This window comes from Equus asinus, chromosome 10 (assembly GCF_041296235.1).
Source record: "Equus asinus isolate D_3611 breed Donkey chromosome 10, EquAss-T2T_v2, whole genome shotgun sequence".
Classification (NCBI taxonomy): domain Eukaryota; kingdom Metazoa; phylum Chordata; class Mammalia; order Perissodactyla; family Equidae; genus Equus; species Equus asinus.
Window position 1 is genome coordinate 37,884,638 of NC_091799.1, and position 22,215 is coordinate 37,906,852.

The 22,215-nt window shown below is 37.4% G+C and overlaps 1 protein-coding gene across 3 annotated transcripts in view; it reads right to left on the reverse strand.

Annotated features, from left to right (window-relative positions):
* The window catches only part of SLC44A1 (solute carrier family 44 member 1), a 178,691-nt gene that overhangs the window by 64,061 nt on the left and 92,415 nt on the right, over positions 1–22,215 (reverse strand). For all 3 annotated transcript variants that reach the window (XM_070519087.1, XM_044779109.2, XM_044779110.2), the window contains exons 5-12: positions 18,149–18,242; positions 10,456–10,625; positions 8,406–8,495; positions 5,358–5,497; positions 3,983–4,169; positions 2,838–3,003; positions 1,943–2,099; positions 1,174–1,257 (exon numbers count right to left, since the gene is read on the reverse strand). In XM_070519087.1, the coding sequence (XP_070375188.1) occupies positions 1,174–1,257; positions 1,943–2,099; positions 2,838–3,003; positions 3,983–4,169; positions 5,358–5,497; positions 8,406–8,495; positions 10,456–10,625; positions 18,149–18,242 (1,088 nt within the window). The remainder of the gene's footprint in view (positions 1–1,173; positions 1,258–1,942; positions 2,100–2,837; positions 3,004–3,982; positions 4,170–5,357; positions 5,498–8,405; positions 8,496–10,455; positions 10,626–18,148; positions 18,243–22,215) is intronic.

The window sequence follows — 22,215 nt, forward strand, 5'->3', positions numbered from 1 at the left end:
AGCGTTGGAAGGAAGTCTTTCCAGGTACATTAAGGAAACTGAGAGAGCAAAAGGTGCCCATGGGAAGGTGGTAGGAACTGAGAATAGAGAGCTGGGTTTAGCATATCTCTCTGAAGATAACCTATTTAGTGATGGGTACAAAATGTCATGATGATAATCTTTAGTGCATCCATCAACTTTTTGATAAGCATAACTTGGTCCCAAACCAAATTTTAAAGAACATAATTTTTCAGATTGCTATGGCTCTTACTAATTATTTTAATAATGACCTCCAAACACTTTACATCCATAGAGTATTATGATCTACAAGAATGTATTTTGCCAATGAAATGTCATACCTACTTTTTCATATTAACCATAGAACTAAAATAAAGCAAACTCCAGGCACACGCAACACCATGGCCACAAGACTGTCATCCTTTGACTATCCCCAAGTGAATGGAAAGTGCAATGCTGCTCTTCAAACACTTAGAGGTAAATGGTCAGAAAGTCAATTTTTATCTCTGGTCTATTAGATGAGGGCATCAGTACATTAGAATTGATTTTTAGGGAATGGAGAAAAGTAGTAAAAAAAAAAAAAGAAGAAGAAAAAATAGAGTGCTTCATAGGGAGTCCTACATGCTCAGATACAGAAAGACAGAGACCCAACCCAACCCCTAAGAACCGTTATCCCATAAATATCAATTTCTCCATTTGACCTTAGACATGGCACTTCCTTTGATAACATTTCCCAGGCCAGTACCATACTCTTCGGCAGTTTGGCCAAAACAAAAAAAAGGATCAGCATAGAGAGCACACTAGTTTTTAACAATAGTAGACAGCTGCAAAAAGGAGTAAGTGTCACAAGTGCTTTTCACTATAAAAGAATTAAAGAACTGTGGCTAGAGTAGACAGATTCTTAGAGAAAATCAAAGATGAATTAAGAGATAAATGTCTTTCCTGAAAGACGAACTCTAATGACATTTTATCCATATATTACAATTAATTAACAATGAACCTTGGTAAGAACATATGTTACTTTTAAAAACATGACTGAAACAGATATACACAATGTACAACACCGTAAGAAAAACGTAACATCTTTCAGTTAAGCTCAATTATTTTAACTTGGAAGAGGAAACAGTGAATGTATCTTTGAAAGTGAATGCTAGATTTATTTTTAAAACATTTTACCTGATTTAAATAATTTAGGCACTTTTCAAGACACCAAAGGCAACAAATGCAAGATTTCAGCACACATCGAGCACAAGCATTTTCCTGGAAAGGGCGAAAAATTGAAAGAATTAAAAACCAAAGAATCAAACCATCATATAGAATATTCCAAATGTTAGACAAATAAATTAAAATTTTAAAAATCACAACTTATGTTTCAAAGCCTCCACACCTACCCTTTTTCCTTCAAAATGTAATGGCTGCATTATTTTTAATCAATTCAACATTTACTTAGTACCTACTGCATATAAGATACAGTTAGGTATATAAGATCAGCAAGAAAAAAAAGCTAAACATTAAACGAGGTAGAATCAGAACATGATACAGATACCAGTGCTGTGAGAGTGGAGAACAGAGAGAGACGACATCATTTGGGAGATGGGAGGAACCAGGGAAGGTTTCTAGGAAGTGGTGGCACTTGAGTTAAGCTATGTTGAAATGTGTGTTATTTCCACAGTCAAGGACAGGGAAGAGGTTCCAAGGAGGAAGGTGAGTCAACACAGAGGAAGAGAAGCACAGGACACTTTGGGAAACCAGCGACTAGATGGATTTTGCCAGAGCATGTGGAGCACAAGAGTGGGAGATAAAGGGGAGGACAGGATTCCACTTTGCAAAGACTCTGAAGAAAACGTTCATAACTGTGGACTTAACATTGTTGGGAGCTTTACTACATGGAGAACTGAGGTCTGGAACATGCCCACGAAAGTCCAGAGAAGCATTTTCTCCTTACCTTTCCTTTGAGCTGACTGTGAATGTACATAAGGATCATCCGTGGAATTTTGACTAACGTGATAATGAACGATCCTTTGGCCACAGTACCAAGGTGGTAACGAATAAGGCGATTCACTGATGCCAAAATAGGTGTAAATGGCAAATTCCTTTTATCCCTGTTTTAAAAATAACCAAAAAGACAGTTAAAACACAGGCTAGCCCAGGATGGAAACACAGGAATGGTTTAGAGTCCAATGTATTGAAAACTTAGTTCACTTTTCTTATTCTAGCTTTATGACAAAATGGCAAAGTATATACAACAGATGTACGATATAAAATCAGCGTTTTCTTTCTCTATGGTAGTTTCATGGGGTTCTTATGCCCTAATACTTCAAGTCAAATAAAACCGGGCTTTGAAAGCTCTTATTAAGAAATGCTTATGGAGTTAATTGCACAATCAGAAAATGGAACTTAAAAAGATGTTCAGTGTAGCTCTGGCACCTCATTATAAGAGAAAACCATAAGGCCTACAGCTTATATCAGCTCTGAAGTCAGGAAAGCGAGTCACAGCACCTGTTCTCATACAAACAAATTTAAAAGGTTTGTTATCCTTTGATGGACTTTTATATAATGCAAAACTACATAAGATACCACTACAAGATTTAGTCTTCTGCTAAAGGTAATTTAAGTCATGGCATGACCTGCTGTTCTGATTGATTTTTTGAGAAAGTTACAAACAAGTATAAAATAACTTCTCATTTTCCTACCTCCCAGAATCGTCAACTGTAACGTTTTGTCATATTCACTTCCAATTACTTTTTAAAGAAATGAAACTCTTACCAACCTCAGTTCCATTTCCTTCATACACAATCACTTAGATGATCTTAAGTTTTCTGACAGGTATAAATCCTCACCTAGTAAAGTAGTATGTTACCACAGCTCCCGCCACAGTCATCTGCTGACACGCTAGAATAAATTCGCTGATCCAAATCAGGCCCACCACATGGTACCACCACATGTACTGCAGTGGCCCAGAAACTCGGAACTCCACGAAGCCTTGGTCATTCTGAACAGCGCTGCCTAGGAAAATGTCAAGGGAGCAAAGAAGAAGCACATAAAGTATAAACCAAGAAAGAATGGCTATTAAATGTGAGAGATTAATTTCCCCAAACCACAAGCTTTATGATCACAATGCTATTTCATTAAGGCAGAAAAACAATTATCACTTGAAAAGTTGTGAAGCCAAACATTGTACAATTAAGCATTTTGTTTTCCCCAAAGGCATCATATATAGCTTTTGAAAGTTGCCCTATTTGAATATAGTTCTTACATTATCAATTATTTGGTTTAATTTGGTTTAATTATTTGATTGCAGTTACCATTACATTATCAATTATTTGGTTTAGGCATGAATTTTCAAACTTTTTTTTTTTTCAGGGCTATTACTTGTCCAATAAATATAGATCTAAATTATTAGCAAAGTACAGAAAATTAATATTACATTCAATTGCTGAATGTGTCCTGAATGGCCAGAGAAGTTACATACAAGCTTATAATCCTTACACCACTCCTCACAATTAATTCCATTTAGGCATAAACCTTGACATTAAGTATGGCTACTAGCAATTCTGAGAGTCTAACTGTGAACTGTATCATCACTAGGAGCTCTACCTAGGCTCAGGTCATTTCCAAACTAGAAAATCCCAAGGAAGCAAGCTGTTGGGCTGTAACTGGGGTTTGAGGAAACTCCAGAGTAGCACTGTACTCATTAGTTCATTTTAGAATAAATCCAAATGTCTAAGTCAGTACAGGAATTTACTTCAAATCCATGACCATCTCAAAATTGGATGCAAGTTCAGGCCGTACCTGGTTGAGACCCACTTTGCTAGGATGGTCTAAAAATCATGAATAGGGAACGAGTTATTGAAGAGCCATAACCACTGTTAGTTATGAGACCTTAGTCAATAAATGTCTTAAGATTATAGCGCTCTGATGTTTTAAAATATTTTAATGCAAATCAGATTCATCACTAAGAAAAAGAAGCAACATGTCTTCTTACCAGTAGTACCAAGAAAAAGAAGTGTCATGATCCAGTACACCCAAAATAGGACAAGAGCAAAGAAAGTCCAAAAGGGTTGGAAGACTAGCAGTGGCAAGTGAATGAAGACCTTGCCAGCCACATGGAACAAGGCGATGGTGAGAGCAACACGTTTGCGCATAACCAACATTATCAGGAACAAGATAACCTGTATGGAGAGAACGGAGGGAACGGCTCCAGTTACTGTTTCAAGCAGTGAAAACAGAAACGAAACAATGGTGGAAATTTTTAACATAACCCTTCATTCCAAAATGAGGAAGTGCATTCTCTGAATCCCAATAATACTTTGTCAGTCTGTATCTCTCTTACAACACTTATCATTTTCAACTGTATATTGAAAATGTCCTTTAAAGCTAAACATAAAAGGATTTCTCAATTTATTCAACCCCAAAATTCTTCTGCCTTCCCTTTCTCCACTCATTATGCATCAAAACATGTTGTTTGTCAGTCAGGATGAGACTCTTAATTTATTTGAATAGATACATGCTTGTCACTCTGAAAACAGAGGAGAAGACCATATACCATGACTACGAAAGTACAGGAAGTATTTGTACCTCATCTCCCTTACTGGACCAAAGAGCTCCCAAAGAGCAGGGTCCATGCCAGATTCACCCTCTGTCCTCGCTCACCCCGCCCTGGCATCTGGCACAGAAAATTGTACTTAAAAGATGACTAATGAACATTTGTACAATAACAAATATCTTTTCACACCAATGGTTTTACGGTGGCTTTATTTTTGTTTCCAATGCTTAATAAAAAGCTTGGGACTACTCCGAGAAGGGCACTGAGATTTTTTTCAGAGAGGAGAAGATGATGAACCAAAGATATGAGTGTAGATGAACCACACGTTAACTAGTAATTTTACGGTATAGTGGCCTGGCAGCGACGCTCACCTATATTTTTGAAATAATGCTGTTAAAAGTTTAAAAGGAAAAAAACGGGAAAATAATTAGTGAACAAGTAAATGGAGTGACATGCGGTGGCCTATTTCTCAACATACTTTTCTGCAGCAAAGAGAACTGTTTTAAAAAAAATAATTACATTATCTTATGACAATAAGAAATATGTTCTTCCTAGCAAATGATAATGTAAATATTCCAGGTGAAAATCCTCTCTCAAAAAGCAGGCTGTGCAGAACAAAACGTTGCATCAAACAGCACTCATCAATTAGGGGAGCGTTCTGCAGACTTTTTTTGTGTCCTGCACTGTGGGACAGAGATCCTGTCTAATGGAGATCAGGGTTGGGCATGCAACACCAAAGGTGAGTTTCTGCTTCATTAATGATCTCCTGTAAGTGAAAACAGGAACCTGAAAGATACACCTAGTCTACACTCACTGTGAACACTGTGGCTGAAACGGCATAGATGAGGAGAGCCCGAAGATTGTCTTCAGCTATCTGAAGCTGTTCAGGAAGAACTGCTTCTTTGGGAGACCTTCTTTGCTTTGCATACAGCCACCACAGTACACCTGTGCCACCTGGAGACAAAAAAGAATTGTTTCTGCCATAATGAGCACAAGAAAATGTGTAACATAAATCCTCAATTTTCTGGACCCTTCCTGCACATCATCGTGGGACTAATGCAGCGACAATGCATTTGGCTGGGAGGTGTGTGCCTATAACTTTTTGCCTGCATAAGGGGAGCTCCAATTACTCCACTATCATCTTCCATATTAGGCACTTACAAATCATTCAGTGTATCAAATGAACTTCCTTCAACTGTACTTATTATTGACTCTGAGATGGAGAGACAGCCAGCCATACGGCCATACCCATGAGAGGAACAGGTCACAAAGAGAGCCTCAATGCCTATTTAAGCTGGTGACCCTGTAGGAAGCCAGTAAGGGTCATCAACACCAGCAATGCAGCTGAGGAAGGCACAGCTGTTCTCTCTTGTACTCATCACAGTAACCCCAGTGCCATGCAGTTGATAAAATATTTGTACAATGAATAAATGAAGATCAAAAGAGGACTTCCCACCAAAGGTAGGAAATCTTTGATAGCTTGACAGTGGTGAGCACTAGTGATGGGAGTTTTTTCCTTCATTACTGGTTCAGAGATTCTGAGAACTAAACTGCGGACATAGGTTAGCAAGCCCTCACTGGTGAGATGAGATTTGAGCAAAAGAATCAGAGACAGGGAGAAGGCAATCTATGGAACCATCCAAGAAAAGAGTTTTCTAGGCAAGAGGTAATAGGAAGGTCTAAGATGCTGAGATGGGACCACCATACCTGATAGGAGAGAAAGGAGGAGGCCACTGTGGCTACAGCAATGAGCAAGGGGGAAAGTGGTAAGAGATGTGGGCAGATGGGGAGCTGGGGACCAGATCCTACTGTAAGGCCTTATAGGTCATGGTAAGGAAACAAGATTCAGAGTAGAGACGTATATGCATAGGTGGATGAAACAAATACCTGCGAGATAAGAAACTGGGCTGAGATCTATGCAAATCAACCTGCCCTCCATCTGCGCTCAACAGTGAGTGGTGTCAAGGAAATTCCAATTCTACTGTTGGCAAACGCTGAGCGTGAATTTTTCTTCTATTGAAGATGAGTAAACAAACCAAAACAACCACGAGTCTATGAAAACTATCTGAGAGAAAGGGAAACTCGTCCATTTTGAAATCTTGACGGTACAAGAAAATTGTTTAGAAAACTGTTTAATATATCCTCAAAAAATGCAATAAAATGCATTCTCTACAAACAGGAATAAAAAGTTATGAGAGAAAGGCTGAAGTCCAAGGAAAATAGACTGAGAAAATAATGATGACAGCAAGAAGGACACTGTTCACAACAGTGAAGACATCGTTTATTCAACATTTAAATTTCTGCCAGGAACTGTGCAACAGATGTGACCAAATTTAATCACCACGACATTATTAAGTGGGTATTACTAACTTCACTTTACAAATGATAAAATTGAAATTTAGGAAAGTTAAGTAGCATGCCAAATATCACACATCTAGTAAGTGGCAGAGCTGGGATTCAAGTCAATTTTTATTATAAGCAGCTTTATAGTAAAAACTATCCGTCTGTTATGAATTAAATGTTTGTGTCCCCCTAAAACTCATAGATATATACTGAAATCCTAATCCCCAGTGAGACAGTACTTGGAGATGGGGCCTTTGGGAGATGATTAGGTCACAGGAGTTTGGTCCTTATGAATGGGGTTAGTGCCCTCATAAAAGAGACCTGAGAGAGCTCCTCGCCACTTCTGCCACGTGAGGACACAGCAACAAGATGGCCAGAAACAGGAAGCTGGTCCTCACCAGACACCAGATTGGCTGGTGCCTTGAGCTTAAACTTCCCAGCCTCCAGAACCGTGAGAAATAAATGTTTGCTGTTTATAAGGCATCCAGTCTATGGCACTTTGTTACAGCAGCCCAAACTAAGACACCATCTAAACACAGAATTATATACAAAGGCGACAAGATGAAATGAAAAGATGGCTGAGAGAAGGAACAACTGCAAATAAGATGAAATTGGAATAACAAAATTAGGTAGTCAAGTACAGAACTCGAAGTGAAGAAAACTGAATCAGTGATATGGAAGATAAAATTGAAGAGTACTTCCTGAATGTAAACAAAATGGCACAGGGATTAAAGTGATAATTTAGAAGATGATATCAGGAGCATGAATAATGACCTTAAGAAGAAAACCATTGGAGGAGAAATAATAATCAAATACAGAAATAAGGAAAACTTTTCAAGTTGAAAAAGATCTCCCCAAGAGAGATCACAGGCAAACTTAGTTAAGATTCACAACTAGACAAAAATTTTACATTATAAGGATAAGTTAAAAAATTATATAAACATCTAGGTCAGTGAGATAGGTTATGGGCCAAGAAACAAAATTTAGGCTCGTCTCCAAGTTCTCTGAAAAAAAGTACAGACACAAGGGAACATATTCTACCTCAAGAATTTTATATGCAACAAATTCAATATTCACATGTAAGGCAAAGACAATCTTAGAGAATCAAGAGTTGATGAGGAAAGGCTCCCTTCACTTGCCAGGCAGGGAACATGGGAAGAATCCAGTGAAAATTAAAGAGCAAGAAGCAGAACAGAGCCTCAATCGCTTTCTTTTCTCTCGGGCTCTTCCTCCAAAACGGATACAGACAGAAAAATGTTAGCCCCTTTAAAAAAGTATCTCACTTGCTTTTGTTCCAGATGCCAACGACCTCGCCATTTTATTTGAATTAGTGATCTCACAGTGGACTAACCTCAGCATAATCCACTTACCAGTCCTTTTACAGTTTATAATTGAATTCACAGGCCTTATAAGAGGAACATTATTTAAACTAAAGTAGTTCTGAATTGAGGGATTGTTAAACAGCAAATTTTAACTCTCAATCCTAATTACTAAAAAACAAAGGCCATAAGCAGCTTACCAAGTGAACCCAGGATGACCAGAATTGTTACGATCCACACAAGGACTCTTGATATATACCTGATTATCACCATCAAAATCATGGACAGAACTGCAGGGAAGATAAATAGAGAACACATAGAATATTATTTGAAAACACTGGCCAATATAAAGAGAAACTCTTTCAATCGTTTTCTCCTAGGGAAATAATTTGTTGCCATTGACAAGTTTTTGACCCCAATTTAGGTAAGAAAGGAAACTGGCTGCTTTTGCACTTGGACTTTGGGTCTTGTGCCACTTGAATAGCATCACTTGAAACCAAAGGCACCTAACTGTGGGTTTATAAACAAATGACAGAAAAGAATACATGCAAATGCACATGGTGACTCAAAAACAGGACAGGACTGCTGTGGATTCAGTACGGGAAGACACCAGAACTCACATACAAACATACATGACACACACAGAGTGTAGAGAATGACATGTCATGTTGGTGACCAGAAAAATTACCACACATAGACAGAGATCAGTTAAATCAGCTGCCACACTTCCTTGAGTAAATCTATGCATTTCAAGACCAAGTTCTCTGATGGTTGGTCAACAAACTAGATGGTATTTTATCTTTTTATGATTGTTTCTCCTCTAAACTCCAAGAGATAACATGACCCTATAGAATGATTTCCCGCAGGCTACTGAGGCCAAAGTTCCTGTGGCCTCATTACTCAACTGAGGTCAGGGGTCCTGACTGAGAAGCTCTTCAAAAAGGCGCAAAGCTTAGTTTGACTTATTTAGCCAACTCTTCTACCCATCCCAGGCTGAACTCCAACGTGCTAAAATCTTGAGAGAAAAATCTCAAAAAAGAAACTGGGAGGGTTTAACCCTTGCATGGGGAAATTCATTTCTGAAATTATAATTTGCTCATCTTTAATTATCTAAAGGCCCATTTCATAGACAAAAGAACAAAGATCTTAAGCCTCAACAGAGAACCACTGTAATAAAAAATGGAATTCCAATGGCTTACCAACATTATTATCACTATTTTTAAGGTTTGGATTTTCTTTCTTGGTTAAAGTATTCAACTATTTCAAAAGCCAAATAATTTTTATATAAAACTAGACTAACAGTCAAGTTTCTTTGGGCCATTAGCAAAGCCAAATAAATGGCTGGGATCTGTCACTAGGTAACATTACTAAACTACTCACTTTTGCAATAAATGTACAAGAACCAAAAACAGATGGGAGCATTTCAAATATCACAGAAATAGCTTTTCACATGGACAGCGTTATTTCAGTTGAGTCAAGTACGACCTAAGCACAAAGAAAACACTCTCTAATGACACGACGGAAACACAGCTAGTCTTCTCAGTGACTATAATTGTTGTTAACAGGCATAAATACTGATTTTACTTATGTAATGAAGTAATTGTTCGGTTCCTACCCAGCTAAAAAGGTCTATATATTCTGATATGGCTACATATAGTCCTAGGATAATACAGGGAATTTACATCTCAACAACAACACTTTTATTTGATTATATTATCTACTTATTGATCAGAAAACTCAATGGCTAACAAGTGGAGATTTCCTAATTTTTCCAGCAGTACAGTCATACTATGAACTGTAGCAATGAAAAAAAATCACATATTTCAAAATTAATCTATCAGAAATCTATGTTCTTTGATGAATATATATAAGAGAATATGTGGCCTCTTGTTATAAGCAAATAAGCCTTTTGGATTCATAACTAAAAACGAAGGGGTGTTGATTCATTAAAAGAAGGCTCCTGCTATCACATTAAAGGTTATTAAAGACTTAGTAACCAAAGTTTGGGAAAACACCAGTTTTCTCCAATGAGAGAAAAAGAAGGGAAATGAGTTTCAGATATATATATATGTATGTTTTTTTTTTAAATACGTATAGATTTTTAACTATATATAATCTGAAACAATTATTTGGCTATGGGAAGTTAAACATTTTGTAAGCATCCCCAAGTGTATTCATATTTTGGTTAAAAGACACAACAGTCTTCTACTGCAGTACTATGCAATAGCTAATAATGAGAAAAACAATTACCTAGTGATAACAAGCAAAGTCCCAATATAATTTCTTTGCTGGTCATTACTCCACTAATCAGCCTGTGTAAGACACTATTGTCACTGACAAAGGTGATCAGGGCCTCTGCAAACTTGGCATAGCAGGAAATGTTCACAGGAGCACAGCGATGGAAGAATGGAATAGGTGCACTGGTGACACAAGAAAAAAAAAATCAGAAAAAAAATTACTCCTACTTAATATAAATGCCACATCAAACACACAAATGAAAGGTGAATATGACTGCAATACACTCCACCCTCCACACGTCTTATGGGAGCTAAGAGCTGTGAGCTTAATGCTATGAAGATGACTGCCATGGGGAGTGACGCAAATCTTACCACAACCTTATCACAGAGGGTGGAGTGCATATTCCAACAGAAGACGTTACCCTCCCCTCTGAAAAGAAACACACACATATACACACACGTACACACATACAAAACTACAAAAAGCAAAACCAAACACTTGAACTCCTCAGCCTATACATCTATCAGTCAAGGGGCAGATGACAAAACTTACAAACATACACTTCATTGAACTGAAAACAAATAAGCGATTTACAAATAAAAAGCATACACGCTTTTGCTTGAAATGTGCCACCGTTAATAGATTGTTTCCTCTAGCAGAACAGCATACAGAACCTTAGATTCAAAAAGGTATTTGGGGCACAAGCTTAATAAGTCTCATATAAATTAGTCCTCTGAAACATCAACATACAGCATAATATGCAGCTATTTAAAACAATAACCATAAATACTAATGTATGGAAACACTTAGGACGTAATAGTACAAGGGGGAAAAACCTTTGTATCTAATGTGAAGATTGCATCTCTGTATAAAAGATATATATACATAAGAATAAGAACAGAAAAAATACAAACATGAAAACCCTCTGATATGTTAGGGTCACAGGATTCTGGGCTATTTTCCTTTGTTTTTTATGTTATTATTATGAGATTATTTGTGTCCACAAAAGAGGTAATTAGTTATATCAGGCTTACACTGACTGCAGCTTTTACTAGTGAAGGAACATAGCTGTGTGTGAACTGTGACATAAACCTGGTTTGTTACAGGATGGTTCCACTGTAGCTTCTGAGATCCGGGGCTACATCTAATCAATGGGAGAGTGTAAACAAGGCTCTGTGAACGTGCCCTAGGTGTGGATTGTTTGGATCCTAAGAGAGCCCATAGGCGTGCCCATGCATGAATACACACTCACGTGTGCATTAATTTAAAGTTTAGCCATCGCTAACACAAATCTCACATTTTCAGAATTATTTGTGGGGCTATCGATCACAGCTCTAACACAACATTTTTGACTGGAATGATACAAGTTATGTTTTCATTCTTGGTTTGCACTGTATTCTGATCGAATCAGTGGGAGATTATATGGTTGCACACCAAATTGCAAGGTTCCTAATCTCAGCAAAGCAACTTTGTATGGCCCGAAACAAAACACTATCTTTGTTTCTTTCCTCAAGAAACAATAAGAGTGTAAGTGAACTGTGTATTGATCTTTCTTAAGTGCTGGTAAATGAGTACCACTGGAAGCAAGAATAAACAGTCTTTCCACACTGCTTAACTTCATGGAACAACAGATGATATACTTTTAAAGATCTAGCCCTACCTTACTTATGCTTCAGTAAAATGTATCCAAAAATGATGATGTGACAATATGACATGAATGTTCACTTAAAAAAATTTGCCTCTTGTGACCTGTGGCGTATTTGTATATACCTCCCCGATGGTGTTAGTGAAAGTCAAGGCCAAAGATTTGATATTCTATTAGAAATCGTGGAAAGCCAGAGCATTCTGAATAATGCTTGAATTACAGGTATGCAAGTTATTGTTTTTTGACCAAAAGTTGTTTCATTAATAATGTAAGAAGATATTAAATTACAGAATACTTTTAAGTGAAATGGATTTAGTTAGAAATATTACAGGAAAGAGTCAAATAGGATGAACTATCAGTTCCTAAGTCAATGGAGGTGGATTTGGGAAAGAAACCTTTAAACTGACAACTTTGTTGTACCCTATAACTGTTTTTCTCCTGAAGATGTCTAGATACTGTCCCTACCAGGCTAATGTCCCTGTCTAAGGACTTCTACCTATATTGTTAACTAAAGCCTGGTTCTCTGTCCTTCAAAACTAAAGTCCTGTCTGCTCTATGATTATCTATACCTTTATATCTGCTTTATTTATTACCTTATCATCTCTGATATAGCCTCTGTTTAACTCACTTGCCTCCAGCCTTGAACATGACATAGATCCACCTTAAGGTTATTGATGTCTTTTTCTTGTTTTTAATATCCATCAATTTTCTCGGCTCTGCTCTCCTGTTTCCTCTTTCCTGTCAGAGAACTGTAAGTGAACTTTATCCTCTGTCCAGAGGTGGCTCCACCTACACCTCCCATATCCTAATAGGATGTTGATGTCTTTTTTTTTTTTTTTTGAGGAAGATTAGCTCTGAGCTAACAACTGCTGCTAATCCTCCTCTTTTTCTGCTGAGGAAGACTGGCCCTGAGCTAACATCCGTGCCCATCTTCCTCTACTTTATATGTGGGACACCTGCCACAGCATGGTTTGCCAAGTGGTGCCATGTCTGCACCTGGGATCCAAATGGGCGAATCCTGGGCTGCCGAAGTGGAATGTGCACACGTAACCACTGCGCCACCGGGCTGGCCTATGTTGATGTCTTTTTAGACTCAAAGAGAAATACATATCATTTCCAAAAGAGACTGGAGCCTGTGATAAAGGAAAAAAAATTGGACTTCACTTCAAAAGCCCTAGATCATGCTCCTAAGGTTGTGCAGCTGCATGTCATTCCATCACTCTCTCTCTCAGTTCCTCCATCTGTTAGTTGAAAGGGCAAGAATAAGTCCTCTGGAAGGCTTTTTAGATCTTAATAATAATAATAATGTTAATAAAAAAATAAAGAGCCCACCCATAGATCAATGATTCTAAATTAATAGGAGCAGCATGCCCAGTACCTTTAGTATTTTTCTGCTTTTCAGACTTCGAATGAGGACAGATGATTTGAAAAGGGAAGGATTACACTATTAAAATTCGAATCCCTCATTTTTATTTCAGAGGAAATGCTGAGTAATATCTGTTCTACCCCTTTAAGTCATTGTTACTCCATATATAAACACTTGGCCAATTGGAAGGAGTACTTTTACAAGTATCTTTCAAAGACTTGGAGCACAATATTAACAGTCCCTTACAATTCAATCTATGTCAGTCAAAAAAAAAAAAAAATCCCCGACAGCCTTAAATTTGAAGGTTATAAAATTAGCACAAGCTGATTAACTACACTGTCTACGTGGTGGTCAAAATGGTGAAAATCCGCTCTTACTAGTCAGGAATAACAAAAATAGAAGGCAAATAAAAGAGAAGAGAATATTTAGACACAGTAGTAAAAAACAAAATTAAATACTTAGCTTTAAAGTATAAAGCACTACCTTCCCTTGTACATCCTTCCTTTTTCTCAACTTTTCCTCTAACAAAAACAATTCGACCAACCATGGTGAGTTCTTAATACTTGAATTATGTTCCTATTCAAAAACCTAAGTAATCAAGGCATTGAAATGGTTTGTCTTATATTCTACCATTTAAATCCGTGTAATATAACAAACTTAAGAAGAGATGAGTTAGCTGATTCCATATACCTCTCAGAAAATACTTCTGAAACCTAGTATATGAGATCATTTCTACTTTAATGTCTAACCTAAATGACACACTTTGTGCCTCTTAATTAAGAGGATAAGCGTACAGAATTCTATTTATAGTAAGTTTTTTCTACCTTTTGAAGCCCACAGAATATTGAATCTTTACGAAGTCAATGTAATCTCATTAGGAACTGATGCTGTTTCACACTCTTGAAACATTAGTCAACAAGAACAAAATGAATCTATAATGAGTCTTCTAAAGATTTTTTAAAATTAGCCACTCACAGGAAAATTGTGTCTTACCTTGGCAAACATACTGTCCATGTGCCTTTAAGTCCAGACTACCAGTTAATGAGCTCCCTCAAAGGATGATGATCGACCATCCCTAATATCTCTTATCCATATTGCCTTCATAGGAGAAGACAGGAGGGTACAGCTCACACAATTATTTTAGCACTTCAGGTTATAAATAAACAATTACACATGATCTCTAATTAAATGTTTTATTTAAGAAAGAATAATAATAAAGGGTTCCAGCATATCTCTATAGCATAGGAAAGGCAGGAAATAAATGTCAAGAATCTAATGGCAATATTTTCTTTTCATACAAAATACAAAGTTTTCATATACTTCATTTTCTTTTCTCTCTTCTTCCATTCCTGTACTCTTTTTCTTTTTTTTAAAACTAACTGTGGTATAGACTTTACAAGATCTTAGATTCAAATTACGATTTCCAATAATTAGTTGTGTGGCCTTGGTTAATTCATTTAACTTCTCTTATCCTCTATTTCCTCATATATAAATTAGGGACAATATGCTTACAGGCTTTTGTGAGGGTTAAATGAGACAATACACCTGAGAAGCTTGATATGGTAGCTGGTACACAATAGATAATTTTAAATTAATTTACCTTGAATCCTTTATTTAAAAAATATAAATAGGTAACTTTTTTTCTTGGCTATTAGTTTCTCATGTCCATATCATATTAATAATTTCGAAACACCAAGTATCATTTCTGTCATCCAGAGACACCAAAATAAATGTTTGATGAATAAACTGAATTTGTGTCATCTGTTCCTAGTATTGCAGTTTTCTCTAGCTGAACCTAAACCCTTAAGAATTGTAAATATATGGGCTAGCTAGTCTCTCTACTGCTACCACGCTTAGAAAGTCACCAATAGAGAGTTATGAATTTGGAGAAATAGGCCCTTTCTAGGCATTTGCTTTTAAAATTCAAAAGCCCTTAGGAATAGCAACCATTTGGCCATCATGTGACGCTAGTGTTTTATGCAGATTAGTCTACAACTGCTTTTCTCTAAAACAGGCACTGCCTTCAGCTGCAGAAGGTGCCTGGGTACGCAAGAAGGCTGGGGGGAAGGGAGAGGCTCTAGAGGTGGAGAGAAATAACACTCCCTAAGCCAAATGCCACGCACAATGATGGACATTTGACACATACTATCTTATTTGATTCTTACAACAATTCTATGAGAGAGGTATTAATATTCTCATTTTACATATGAGGAAACTTGGCTTACGGAGGGGTTAAGAGACTTGCTCAAGCTGACAAACAGAAAATGGTGACACAGAATTCACCCCCAGGCCTATCTGGACTCAGAGTTCAGCTCTTTCTGTCCCACTAGGGTGCTCCTAGGAGAACAGCAAAAGAGATGGGAAAGATGCTGAGGGTCATTTGCCTGCATCACAGGTTTGCCTACTGCTGGTATTTTGGTGCATATTAAAAAAGTCACCAAAAACGCAGTCTCTGTTTTTCTCAAGGACAGAGCGTCTTAAGGACAGAGACTAGATCTTACTCATTCTTGGAGATGTGGTATCTAATACTATGCATGGAACAGGGGAGTGACCCAAGTTTTTTATTAAAACAAATTTATTCTTGTTTTCTGATCCTTTCACTTTGCTTGCCAAATACTAAGCTATGATATTTACAACGTCCTCATTTGCCTTCCTTCTGTCAGCTGTTTCTTCTCTTTTACTTTCCAAAAGGCTGAGTTCAGACAAAAGTGGTAAGATACTTAGATTGTGAAGTACTAAAATAAGTAGAACATGAGGATCTTTAACTACAGCAGAAACATAGTATACAGTCAGTTTCAGAAGGGTACCGGTTCATCATTGCATCTTGGATTATTGAGACATTAGGGGATGACCTTGTCAGAAGCCAAGTCTGTCCATCTCTAAAACCCAAGCCCCTACTACCAGGTTTTGTCTTCCAGTGAATATTCTTAGGATGCCATATGTGAGACGTGCGTGTGCGTGCAGCCAAGGCTGGAACACTCAGAATAACCAGGAACAGACGGTCCTCAACATGGTGGAGTCAGAGATCAGAGGCGGAGGAGGGTTTGCAATATGCACTGGCCCCCATCCCTGCCCCATCCATATTATCAGGAGCAGATCAACCTCCTTCTCACACCGAGGCTTTCTGGTCATCCTTTTATAATAGGTTTATGCCTTGAAATAGCGACTGTCCTCAAAAGCAAGTATGCATTTAAAAATAGGCTTTAATAGTTGAGTAGATAAGAGGACAGCGCTTTTCTTGATTTTATTTTGATAAATTTTCTCCAATGTCTCAATTCAAAGGACCTCCTTTTCTTTACCGTCACAGCCTCCCTAATATTCTCAATTTCCATGAATGGAGTCTCTTTACCTACTGTTCTGGGTCCAAAATTTGTAGGTCTCTCTTACTTAGTATCTTTTAAAACGGTCCTTTTATTTTAAGTCCATAGGCTTTACATTTTAATTTCAGAAGCAACTTGACAAGACTAGAAGTACTGGAAATCCAAGTAACTGATGTATCCTTTGTCTGCTTTTCAACAGAAAATTTCAAATTCAAGTTCATAAAGCACTAGTTACACCATAAGCAAGCCAAAGGAAAGCAGACATAAGATAAGATGAGTCTCAAAATTTTTTGTTTTTAAGATTGGCAACAGATGTTAGCTCAGGCGCCAATCTTTTTGTTTTCTTTTTCCTTCTTTTCCCTAAAGCCCCCCAGTACATAGTTGTATATTTTACTTGTGGGTCCTTCTAGTTGTGCTATGTGGGACAACGCCTCAGCATGGCCTGATGAGTGGTGCTAGGTACACGCCCAGGATCCCAACTGGCGAAACCCTGGGCCACCAAAGCAGAGTGCGTGAACCCAACCACTTGGCCATTGGGCCAGCCCCTGAGTCTCAAAATTTTAACCATTAGCTTGCTGTAATACACTGAGATACAATAACAGTGGTTTCGATTTAGTATTCCTGGCGAAGCTGTCTCATGTCACACACATGTGTCATAAGATTCTCAGGATCAGATATGCTCCTAATCCTGCACTATACTTAATTCTGAGGATATATTCTACAATGCTTGAGAATTTATTTCCTTTTTAAAAAAATTATTTATAATTTTAAAATTTGCTTTATTTATAACTACCTTGAGATCCTTCCAAACAAAGAACATTTCTTGATTCACCTTTGTATCCATTATAAGCAGTAGGGACTTAGTAATAAATGTTTGTTGAAAAAGACCTTGCATAAGATATGGCAAACAGCCTATGATAGCAAATGTACCTAAAGGATACAGCCTGAAACTACGGAGAATAAGCACTGGCACGTTTTTTAAATTTACAAAGTACATTAAAAATTAATCTCAGTAAGTACTACTAGGATCAACTTTAAAGAATCTTTGGAGACTGTGAAATTTGGCTTCTAATTTTATTGTAGATTTTATAATGATTCAGCGGTCTTGTATATATAAAAATCATGACTTTAAAAAAAAGTAAGCCCCCAAAAGAAATTAAAAATATCTGAGAATGAGGAAAGTTGTTTGTGTGTGGTTTTTTTAAAGATAGGAAATACATGTTGTCATTTTCATTCCTGCTTTTTAAATTTTGTTGTAGAAGTATTGGACCTGGGCCACAGGATCATCCAGTGACTCTTCTCAGAATAACACATACAGTTCAAAATTTACCTACAAAAAGAAGCCACAAGCTAGCAAAATACAATAAAATTTACCTCGCTGGAACTGGTAGTTTGGGGCAAAGAGCAGAAGCTTTTGAAGATGTCGTATATTCAGAAGGCTTCAGGTCGTAGGTACATAATGCTGAACCTGTTGAAAGAAAAGCTCTATGTTAGCTAACAGAACAGAGTCCGAACAAATTCTTTTTCTAACTCACTTTAATTTTTTTTTTTTTTTGAGGAAGATTAGCCCTGAGCTAACCTCCTCGTTTTGCTGAGGAAGACTGGCCCTGAGCTAACATCCATGCCCATCTTCCTCCACCTTATACATGGGACGCCTACCACATGACTTTTGCCAAGCAGTGCCATGTCCGCACCCGGGATCCGAACTGGCGAACCCCGGGCCGCCGAGAAACGGAACATGCGCACTTAACCGCTGTGCCACTGGGCCAGCCCCAAATTCACTTTAATTTTATATGTTAATGTTAACTCAACATATACAACTTTCAAACATTGTAGAATTAATAAGAATTTGATTGGTCTATACTATCAGTCCTCAATCATTGAAAAATGATTCTTCCCTGGTAATTTAGGTACAAATTTTAATAATATTAAGGGTAATAACAACAGTAAATACTAGAACCACCTTACTGAGTGTCTGCCATATTTCAGGCCCTATACAAGATGACATATACCTATTGATGTATGTATGTATGTATAAACGTGTGTGTGTGTGTGTGTATATATTTTTTTTTTTAAAGAGTCAAGTTTTAATTATAACTGACCAAACTGCATTCAGGGATGTCTCCAAACAACTGAAGAAAAGAAATATGATAAAATTCTCCTACTGAAGAAGCCAAGAGTTTCTGCCAGTCCTAGTGCTTCAGAGAGTTAGGCCAAGAGCAGCCCATTCTGGAGGCTGGTTCTGTTCCCCATGCAAGTTTCTCATCACAAGAGGCGGGCTGGGGACGGGTGAGAGAACTGTCCCCTCCTCCCATCACGCTGGGAACTCTTAGAAAGTCACTGGTGGGGTAAGCCTCTCTTCACGCTCCATATATATATTAATTATGACATTTACTATAACTCTATTAGGCAGGCATTATTAGGCCCACTTTACAGTGGAAGAAATCGAGGCTAAGAGATAAGGTAAATCACTTGCCCCAGAGGACACAGTCACTTAGCAGTAGAGGTGGGATTAAACCCTCAATCTCTTTGATTACAAAACCCATCCTCAACTACACATGCCATCTCTTTCCCATGCTTTCCATTACTAAATATTTAAAATTACTGCATGCAGCGTATATGTGTTCAGATAACACATTACTTGTTTCTTATCTAGAAGTCAGGAAACACTAACTGTAAATAAACTGAATAAACTGATAAAATTAGTAAACTGATAAAAAGATTCCCAGTTTTCAGACAGTTTAAATACGGCTTAAATTCAATCCTAGATTAGTTATGCAAACAACTATCAATTTCTCTAACTATATGGCCTATAAAAATCTAAATAATATATAAAATCCAGATAGCTACAGCTCACCAAATCCTGGATAAGTCTTATTTTACTGACCTGCTAATTTTGTAAAACAGTGACTAGAACACTGTGAGGTTCGTTGTACAACAGATTTTGTTAACTGAGGAGACCCAGGCTCTAGTTCTAATTTTGCTGCAGATCTGCTGCATTATATCACGTTGCCCCAAACCAGCAACCAACTTGCGAAACGTTTAAATATACAGCCCTTAATAGCATCCTTACATAAGTAAATGTAGCATCTATTTTATATAAAGATAATTCAAGTGATCTGACAATGTACAATATTTTTAAAGAAATACTTGAAAGTTGCAAGCCACTATTCTTCATATTTCTTGAGCTTCTTCAGATAGACTCAATAGGAAATTAAGTTTTTGAAATTGTTTTTGATCATTCTTTTCCATTTTAATGACATTTCTTAAGTTAAGCATGAATATTAAATATCTAACTTCTAAAATTAGTTTCTCATGTTGAAGATAATGCCACTAGATTCTATTTATAGCAATTTTAGAGAAAACATGACAGCAATGGCAAGCAAACATTTTAGATTAATCCTGAAATAGCTGGGAGTTCTGTCACAGAATTACCCACGAAAAAACAGCAACCGAGCCAGTAACTGCAGAGCATCCAACAGGATCATCAACTTCCTGATCTGAATTGTCAACTGATTTCTTTCAGAGTCCAAGATGGGATCCATTTGCACAATATAAAAGCCCCTAACTAAAGCACTTTGTGTGCAGTCACACACACTGCTCCATCTGAATTCGGGGAACATAATCTCCATCCCCACCCTTTCTTCATGTAAAAAAGGAGGTCGGCAGGTGCTACAGAGTTCAATTTTATAAATACTTTCCCAGGATAATGCTCAATGAAAGGATAATAGCCTTATCTCTGATGGTATTCTGGGACACAGGCCAGTACTAAATAGATCCTGTACTAAATAGATTAAAGGAAAAAGATCTTTACAGTGTGTTAGTAGTAACAATCAGAAGAAGCCTTAAACTGCTTCCTGCTCAAAGGGCTGATGGACAGAGAAGCCTCAATGAAGAACATTAAAATAACCCAGTAATGGCAAACAGTTTACAACAGTTTTTCTTTTCCTGTTTATTAGCTAATGCATTTTCAGTGAACATTTTTAAGGGAGTGCCTTTATCTTACTTTTTTTGTAGCGTAAGTATAAACAATATTTAGCACAAGAGGTTTGGTCATAAACAGTAAGACAAAGTTTTTCTTCTAATGCAAAAAGCAGGGAAAAACCAGATTTGAGTAATGAAAAGTCTAAAATAAAAAACAAACTTTATCTAAAACACACCAGAGGCAATTCATGCAACTCAGCCAATGTTGTTCAAAGGCCATCAAAATGAGTGATCTTGAGAACCAAACTTGGGGATATAAACATTTATCTCGGTAAACGGTTGCTATAGCCCCCAGAATGTTTAACTACTACAATTTTTCAAATGCCTTATAATATTCAATTATTTATTCTTTACCTCAATATCACTTATAACAACTCCCCTAGGAGGTATGTTTCCATCAGCAGGCTCCAAATATTGCAGATGAAAAACCTAAGTAATACTTCCAAAGCCTTATGAGCAATCACTGGCAAATTTAGAAATAGAATTCTTTACTCCTAGGCCACAATGTTTCTTCTGTGTCATTCCTAATAATCATAACAGACAAGTATTCAATAAGCTCCTAGGCAAAAAATACATGTTCCACAGACACCTCAAAAACAACATGTTTGAAAAAAAAACCATTTCTATCACCCACTCTCCAAATCTGCTCCGCCTCCTCCCGTATATTTTCTATCCTGGTTTAACGGCTCCACCACCCACAAAATCCCCAAGACAAAATGCGGACGTCATCCTGTATCTTCGTTATCTACAGGTTCGCCCTACCACGGAAGATGCTGCGGGCTGACATCGGACCTTTCTATGTTATCTCAGACCTGCGTGAGTTTTACTGGGTCAGCTAAACTACTCTCCCAAAGGGTTTCTCATCTCCATCCTGCACAGAGCCTTCAGAAGGGTCTTTGTAAAATGTGTATTAGTTGTATTACACCCCTGCCCTCAGGATAAATTCCAAACTCCCTGGCTTCAAGGCCCTCCTAAAGCAGGCCTCTACCTACAACTCCAGCCTCATCTCAACATCAAAAACTACTTACACTTCTTGCTGTTTAACAAGCTTCCAGGCTTTTTCACACGCTGTTCCCTCTGCTTGGGCTGTCCTTTCCTAACTAGCATCTGAGTGAGTGTTGAAGTTTCAGCAGGATTTCTGCCAACTACTCAATCTTCACCTCCTCTGTCGAGGCACCTCTGATGCACCCAAACAAAGCTATTTACTGCTTAGCTCTATTATAAATTTAGCACATTATTTTGTAATTATTTAGTTTACATATCATCTCTATTTTTAGAATGTAAGCTCTTTGAGAACTGGGACCTTATGCCTTCAAAATATCTGGTACTCCTATCGCCTGGCACATAGACAGCACTCAAAAGCCATCTGTTGAATAAAAAAGACATTCTGACTGAAAAAAAAAAGAAATAGCTATTTCTAATCTCTTATATTTTGGTGTTACATGTTATATATAAGG